Source organism: Arachis stenosperma, chromosome 6, assembly GCF_014773155.1.
Source record: "Arachis stenosperma cultivar V10309 chromosome 6, arast.V10309.gnm1.PFL2, whole genome shotgun sequence".
NCBI classification, from domain to species: domain Eukaryota; kingdom Viridiplantae; phylum Streptophyta; class Magnoliopsida; order Fabales; family Fabaceae; genus Arachis; species Arachis stenosperma.
The window spans coordinates 10,405,063-10,413,773 of record NC_080382.1 but is presented as its reverse complement, the minus strand read 5'-3'; the positions used below and the strand labels follow the sequence as shown (position 1 = coordinate 10,413,773).

The window sequence follows — 8,711 nt, the reverse complement described above, 5'->3', positions numbered from 1 at the left end:
TTTGTCATTTCATCACATTTTACTACTTCTCCCCATAGGTCGCCTATCGAGTTGAATGTATCCACTGACCAAACATGTAGGGGCACTCCATAACATTCTAACCAGATTCTTCTAGTCTCGCTGCGATCTGATTCCTCCCATCGCCAAACGCTATGAAAGAATTGCAAAAAGCTATTCATTTTGAAGGTATAAGCTTCCTCTGCGTTCTTCACAGAATAAAAGACTAATAAGGCTTTATATACTCCAAGTTCTCTGACTTCAACAATCTGAGGGAAGTTCTTGCTGATTGCTCTCTCTAACGATTTGAAATCAATAGCCGTCGTCGTTCCTCTGACCAAGCTTCTCAGCAGCCAATCGAAGTTCTCTTTTGCTATTGGGACTTCAATCTTCTTCGTCCAACCATTCTCATGCGGGTCATTGACAAAAATATCCTTCTTCGTTGCTTCCACTCTTGTAAGACCTTTTTCTCCTCTGAGGTTGCCTCCTTTCTTCAACAGATCTTGCAATGTCTCTCTTACATAGCCCAGTGTTCTTCCCTTTTATTGGCCTTCTATACTTAGTCTCACCTATGTTGATTGTCTTTCCCCTTATGCATGTTTGATGCATTTCTGATATAGTCTTCAGAGTCCCCCTTTCGTTGTATAGCGAACAAACGCAAACAAAAGAACTTTTTCATTTTTTACCTTTCGAACAAGATAAATGTCATTGATTCGTCCTATCCAATGAAATAAGTGATAAAGTTCTTTTTTTAAAATATCTTGTGGCAGATTATTGACAAAAACAGTAAAAAAATCGTTTTTTAAACGATGATATTCTTCTTGATTCTAAATCCTAAAATCTTTTATTTGTAAATTCCTAACTCTATTCCAGTCAATATTTTCCACTCTTACTCTCTCTCTCATCATCTTCAAATCTTAACTGTTGCAAACCAAGTATATAAAACTTTAAAAGTTAAATTAAATCGAAATAAAATTTTCAAGAGCCAAAATTGAATATTAACTCATAAAACTCTCTTGCAATGTGACAAATTTAAATAGGGCTTTTTGATAACACAGCAAGAAGTAAATTAATCTAAAGGGATAATATGAATATATGATGGTGTTTGATGTTTAGTCGGCAAACGCAATCGACTCATCATACAACAGCTGTTGGTTTCTACTTTTTTTTTAATCAAGGATAATCGATAATATTACGTCGGCACCACGTGTCGCTGTCACACACTTCCACATCACGGGCATGCAATAACACGCGGCATGGTTCCCATTGAAGCCATTGTTCTATGCCTTCCACCCACCAGAGAATTCCACGCTTCACCTTATAACCAAAACCAATCGCTCCCCTTTTCCATATTCCTTCATTGCTTTCAAGCTCTTCTTCTTCTTCTTCTTCTTCCTCCATTCCCATGGCTTCCCAAGAACTCAAACACCGGGTCACACACGATGCAGACACCAAAGCAGGAGGAGGAACAACAACAACAACAACCAGACGGGACAAGAAAATGGCGATGGCCAAACGCGGTCTTAGGTCACTCCTGATTGCCGTTATTCTCCCCTTGTCGCTGACTCTCTTCTCCGCATACATATCGAGCTCCATGTCACGTGCCAACCACCACATGGATCACAAGACTCCCTTCTGGTTCCCGCCCTCGTGGGCCCTACACCTAACTTTACCCGCTTCGGGCTTCCTGATGGGCCTCTCGGCCTGGATGGTTTGGGCCGAAGGAGGATTCCACAGGCACCCCGTAGCTGTGGTGCTCTACGTGGCTCAGCTCCTCTTAACGGTTCTGTGGGACCCGCTTGTGTTCGGTGCAGGTGCTTCGAGGGTGGGCATGGTGCTGTGCCTGGGTCTGTTTGGGTGCCTGTATGGGTGCATGCGTGTGTTTAAGCAGGTCAACCATGTTGCTGCTGATTTGATAAAGCCTTGTTTGGCTTGGACCGCTTTTCTCTCCATTGTAAATCTTAAGCTCCTTTCTGCCTAATCATACTTTTAATTAGAGAGTAACCAGATCAATTACTTTTTCTTAATTAGATACCTTCATACAAAGACCCTCTTGTAAATATTAAATAATATTATATTCCCTGTGCTTTTTTGGTGTTCTGCTGTGTTTCCTTTGTAAGTTTTGTGTGTGTGTGTAAATCTTAAATATGTATATGCTTAAAGTTGTCTTATTATGAGGTAAGAACTACTAATATTGTGTTTTAAATCGTTATTGAATGTTTAGATCTGCGTCTGTAATTTTCTCTCTGTGATTTGATTTGAATAAAACAAAATCTATGCCCTGAATGAATGAAACCCCTTTACTGGTAAAGACTTGCGGTTCGTGTAATTTGTGTTTGTAGAACCAAATTAATTAAATGTGATTTAATTCAACTGGAAATTTGCCATTTGCAATATGCACTTAGAGCATTTTCAATACTAATTTTATTTTATTTTATCTTAGGTTTTATAAGAACATCTGTGGTAAACAATAATTTAAAACTAAAAGTGCAATTTGTTTTTCTAAGTATTAATTCAATTAAAATTTTATATTATTTTTAATTAGTTTATCTATAATATCTATATAATTGTAAGAGTAAAAAAAATTTATTGAATTTTTTTATTAAAGTGATACTATATTTTTTAAAAGATTTAATTATTTTATAAGTTTGTGAAATTTTTAATTAGATTTTATATTTTTTTAATTTTTTAATTGAATTTTTGCATCGAATTTTTTTTGGTAATTAGGTTTTTATATATGTATTTTTTTATTTCAATTTTGTACTAATTTTTTTTAATTGAGTTTTTATACAATTAAATTAATTTTGGTACAGGATCAAATTAAAAAAATAGAGAGATTTAATTGATCTTTTTTATTTGGGTCTTTTTATTAATTTTTTTTAATTGAGTCTTTATACAATTAAATTAATTTTGGTGCAGGATCAAATTGAAAAAAATATAAATACTTAATTAAAAATTTTACGAAATTATAAGAATTAGAAAAATTAAATTTTTTTAAAATGATACTGATTTTCTTTCATAAATTAATTTTAATATAGATTTTTATTTTAAATTAATTTATTTTTTAAAAGTATTGATACTCTAAAAATATTTCATGATTTAATAGTCAAATTCGTTGATGTATTTTTCATTTTTTTTGAATGATTTTTTAATTAAATTAATTTTTAAATAAATTTTTTTAAATCATGTTTATTTTTTCATTAATTTTTTGACACTATCGTTATAATTTGCTTACTTAAAATGTAAAATGCCAGCACAGCATAATAAACGATATCGTTTCACACTTAAAATGATGCGAGATTTTTTTTCACTCTCACTCTTATTCTCTGCTTTTTTAACCCATGGTCACGAAGAAGATCGTGATATCATCCGAAAATGAAGAAGATTGCGATATTATCTGCAATCAGTAATCATAGAGCATTGTTAGTATGTCCGTTTTAGAATTTGAAATGTGCTAGATCAACAACACAATAAACACTCTTCAACTTTTATTAATTCTATTCTGATTTTTATAGAAACTTTTCAATGTGATAAATCAAGAGCTTTTATCAATGCTTGGTCAAACACAGTAATAGATCATGACATTAATGATGATAACAATAAGAACTCTGTTTTATTAATTGAAAATTTGTCCTTCTTTTTTCTTGATTTATCAATAAAAAGTAGATATATGCATGAAAAAATGGGGTTAAGTTTAATGAAAAAGTAAATTAAAAGAGAACAAGTATTGCAATGACAATAAATCTAGCTTCACGAATTGGTCACATCACTCCTTTGGGTAGCTTCAAGCATTCCAATCACCACTCTGGTGGTCGATCCTGAAGTTCTAATGCTAAGTATAATCACTTCAACTAATGATGGTGCTGTCACCACTTTCAATTCAAATCCGTCGTCTTCGGCCAGAATAATGGTATCATTTTCATTTGGGGTATTTCACAAAACACTTTTTTCATCGTTCTTCCTTCTTCACATGAAGGAGTTGGAAACATAGCTACTATGTGAGTGCAACAGCAGAAGTGAAGCGGAGAAAGGAGCTAATTTCGGAGGTAGCAGCAGAGTTATCGGTGCCAGAAGCGGAGTCAGCAGAGGCAGCAGAAGCGTTCACAACAGCAACAAAGACGTCAGCAGTAGCAGCGCTAGCAGAGGTGTCAATAGCGGGTAAGGATGGCAATACTACCCGAATCTGCAGGTACCCACCCCACCCCTACCCGCTGAAGCGGGTAATTACCCGTCCCGCACCGGAGCGAATTTTTAGCGGAGCGGGTTCTTGGGATGGGCGGAGCGGGATCGAGTTTAGGTAATACCCGTCCCTACCCGCCCCGCTATATATATAATTTTAATATATAATATGTATAATATATGTAAAATAATTAGTAAATGATTAATAATATTGTATCATATTTAAATTTTTACTTTAATTTATGCTGTGTATGTGATGATAGTTATATAAATTTTGAAATTTAATTTTATTTATTGGATTTTAATAATTATAGGGGCGGGTAGGGGCGGGGCGGATACCCGCAGGGGCGGGTTAGGGTTCAACGTTTTACTACCCGCGGGTAGAAGCGGGGGCGGGTTCTATGTGGGTTGTTGTATGGCGGGGCGGGGTCGGGTAGAGCAAAAACCCGCCCCTACCCGCCCCGTTGCCACCCCTAATAGCGGGAGCAGAGGCATGGGTGGAGGCAACGGAAGTAGAGTCGTCGGCGGCAACAGAACCGACCATAACCGAAGCAATGGCAGCAGAGCCGTTGCCAGGGAGAATGGAGGATTCGCGCAGTGTTTCACCATGAAGGAGTAGGAGAAGACAATCAATGAGGGAGTTCTAGTAGGGATCGGGTCGGATAGTGGTTAGGGTTCGTTTTTTCGGGTTTGGGCCTACCTTGGTTCCAGACTTGACAAAAAAAATGTAACTGCTACATTATTTTCTGTTAGCGCCGACAGTAAGAAAAATAATAGAAGGATTAACATGATCAGGTTGATTATCTTTCAAGGCTAAATTTGATTAATTTATTTTTTCGGAGACAAAAATAGAAATCGAAATATCTCTAAAAAATTATTTTGACTATTAACTCAATATTTCATTGCAAATATTCTTACAATCATAACTCAAGTAATTTTTATAACTGAAAAATACTATAAAGCCGCTTTTATTATTTTTAGCCAATAGTCTAGTCCTTAATTAATTTATATATAGATGGTTGTTCATACCCTGGCCCAATGCTAAGGGCCCAGGTCCAATCAAAAGGCCTGATCCAATAGATTAAGCCTAGCAAGGCACCGACCTCCACCATAAAAGTCGGTGTCAACCACGACTTAATATGAAGAAGTCGGTTATGAGATTAGCTGGCAGATAAACACTCATTCAAATGAGTAACCGCCCCGAAAATCTCTCCAACCACTTCATAAAGCCATATCTTAACCTCCCCAAGATAATGGGACGGTTAACGCCCTAAAGATACGGCACTACACCAACGGTGGTTATTGGCTCACCACTATAAGTACACTGACACCAATCAGGTATTTCTAAGCCCAATACTCTCTAGACCTACTCACACCCTTGCTAACTTAGGCATCGGAGTGTCTTTGCAGGTACCACCCCCCATTCCTGCACGCGAGCAAGTCGGACGGAGCCTCCCAAGTTACAGACACACCCGGAGTTCTCCTCCTTCATACACTTGGGCCATCAAACGTCATCCATCCTATTAATCTCCGGTTACCCACCGTAACATTGGCGCCGTTGCCGGGGACCCGAGAGATCATCCATTAATGGCGGATAGATCCCACGAGGAAGTCCGTGCGGAAACGGATTCCGAAGAAGAGAACCCGAACGCAGGTAACGACAATGTGGATTTAACCTTCCACCAGGAAGTTAATGATCAACATGGAGAAGGCACCTCCGGGGTAAAAAACCCGAAGGCAAACCCCTCAGATGAGCGAGAATCGGGAAAAGGTGGACCGTCCCACGTAACTGAATTAATGGGTTTAGTCCACAGTCGCTTAGAACAATTGGAGCAAGAGCGGGAGAAGCAGAAAGAAACTGAAAGGTACCTTAAAGAGGAGATGGAACGGCGAAAAGAGTTAGAGAGAAAACTCTTACAGCTAGAGTCCTCCCTCAAGAGTCACAACTCTCGCGACGACCAAGAAGATCAATTCCCGGGTGGAGAGGACCCTTTCAGCGAGGACATAATGAGGGCAAAAGTTCCTAGAAACTTTAAAAGCCCCGATATGGACCTCTATGATGGGACCACAGATCCAAAGCATCATCTAAGCAACTTCAAAAGTCGGATGTATCTAGCTGATGCCTCCGACGCTACGAGATGCAAAGCTTTCCCGACCACTTTATCAAAAGCGGCAATGAAGTGGTTCGATAGCTTCCCACCAAGATCAATCACCAGCTTTGAAGACCTCTCAAGGAAGTTTTTGATGAGGTTTTCAATTCAGAAAGATAAGGTAAAACATGCACCGAGCTTCCTGGGAGTAAAACAGGAGGTCAGAGAATCTTTGCGAGCCTATATGGAAAGGTTCAATAAGGCATGTTTGGAGATCCAAGACCTGCCCACAGAGGCAGTCATAATGGGGCTAGTCAATGGGCTCAGAGAAGGTCCCTTCTCACAGTCCATATCTAAAAGGCACCCCGTTTCTTTAAGTGATGTACAAGAAAGGGCCGAGAAGTACATCAATATGGAAGAGAATGCGAAATTAAGAGACCTGAGTTGGCGACCCGGACCCCCTCCCTCATCCAAGGAGAGGGAAAGGGAAGTCAAGAAAAAGGAAGAAATCGGTCTCGAGAGGCCCAGAAAATATCACTCTTATACTCCTCTCAAAACTTCTATAGTGGATGTATACAGAGAGATTTGCCACACTGAAAGGCTGCCACCCCCTAGACCTATTAAAAACAAAAGAGGGGGAAGCCGCAGCGATTACTGCGAGTACCATAAAATATATGGTCACTCCACCAACGACTGTTACGACCTTAAAAATGTGATAGAAAAGCTGGCCAGAGAAGGTCGGCTCGATAGATATCTCATGGAAAGGTCGGACACCCATGGAAAGAGGAAGCGAGATGACATGGATAGAAGAGACCCACCACCACAGACTCCAGAGAGACATATTCATATGATCTCAGGAGGATTTGCGGGAGGGGGCCTCACTAAATCCTCTCGCAAAAGACATCTAAAAAGGGTCTACCAAGTCGAGGAAGAGACACCCGACTTCCCCACCATCTCATTCACAAAAGAAGATGGGCAAGGGATAATCCCCGGGCATGATGATCCCGTGGTGATAACTATGATCCTAGCTAACGCCCATCTCCACAGAACCCTAGTAGACCAAGGAAGCTCGGCGGACATCCTTTTCAAGCCCGCCTTCGACAAGCTAGGGTTAGATGAAAAAGAGTTGAGAGCCTACCCCGACACCCTATACGGATTGGGGGATACGCCAATAAAACCACTGGGATTCTTACCCCTTCACACCACTTTTGGAAAAGGGGAAAAATCAAGGACTCTGAGCATAGACTTTATAGTCATAGATGAAGGGTCAGCCTACAATGCCTTAATCGGCAGGACTACCCTTAACCGCCTCGGAGCAGTGGTATCTACTCCCCACCTTTGCATGAAATTCCCAACCCCAGGAGGAATAGCAACGGTGAAGGGAGATCAAAAATTGGCAAGAAAATGCTACAATGAGAGCCTAAGTCTGAGAGGAAAGGGCAAAGAAGTCCACACCATAGAGCTCGGAGGCGCGAGGGCCAGAGAAGAGCTGCGACCCCAGCCGGGAGGAAAAACCGAGGAGATACAAGTCGGTGGGGAGGAAGGAAAAAACACTTACATAGGAGCCAACCTAGGGAAAACCCTAAAACAAAGGTTGGGTGAACTCCTAAGAGCTAATTCCGACCTCTTCGCATGGAAGGCTTCCGACATGCCCGGGATTGATCCCGAGCTCATGTCCCACAGGCTCTCGGTTTACCCGGGATCCCGACCTGTACAGCAAAGAAGACGCAAGCTCGGCCCAGAACGAGCCTTAATAGTAGAAGAACAAGTACAGGCGCTCCTGGAAGCCGGCTTTATTAGAGAAGTTAAATACCCAACATAGCTAGCCAAAGTAGTGCTAGTTAAAAAACAGAACGGTAAATGGAGAATGTGCGTAGACTATACCGACTTGAATAAGGCATGTCCTAAGGACCCTTATCCCCTACCAAGTATTGACACCCTGGTGGACTCCAGCTCGGGATACCAATACTTATCATTCATGGACGCCTACTCGGGATATAACCAAATCCCGATGCACGAGCCCGACCAGGAGAAAACATCGTTCATCACACCCCGAGCCAATTATTGCTACGTGGTCATGCCATTCGGGCTAAAGAATGCAGGAGCCACGTATCAAAGGCTGATGAATAAAGTGTTTTCACCCCACCTAGGGAGCTTAATGGAAGTATTCGTCGACGACATGCTAGTAAAAACCAAGGAAGAGGTCGACCTCTTAACCGACCTCTCACAAGTCTTTGACACTATAAGGTTGCATGGGATGAGGCTAAATCCTGCAAAGTGCGCCTTCGCAGTCGAGGCAGGGAAATTTCTAGGATTCATGCTAACACAGAGGGGGATTGAGGCCAATCCCGATAAATGCAGAGCCATCCTAGAAATGAAAAGCCCGACTTGCTTGAGGAAAGTTCAACAGCTCAATGGCCGACTTGCAGCCCTCTCCAGATTTTT

The 8,711-nt window shown here is 40.7% G+C and overlaps 1 protein-coding gene across 1 annotated transcript; it reads left to right on the top strand.

The window, feature by feature from the left end:
* Positions 1-1,300: 1,300 nt before the first annotated feature.
* On the top strand, positions 1,301-2,292 carry LOC130935727 (translocator protein homolog). Its single transcript, XM_057865606.1, has one exon. The coding sequence runs from the start codon at positions 1,403-1,405 to the stop codon at positions 1,976-1,978; it is 576 nt and encodes a 191-aa protein (XP_057721589.1). The 5' UTR covers positions 1,301-1,402; the 3' UTR covers positions 1,979-2,292.
* The last annotated feature ends 6,419 nt before the right edge of the window (positions 2,293-8,711 follow it).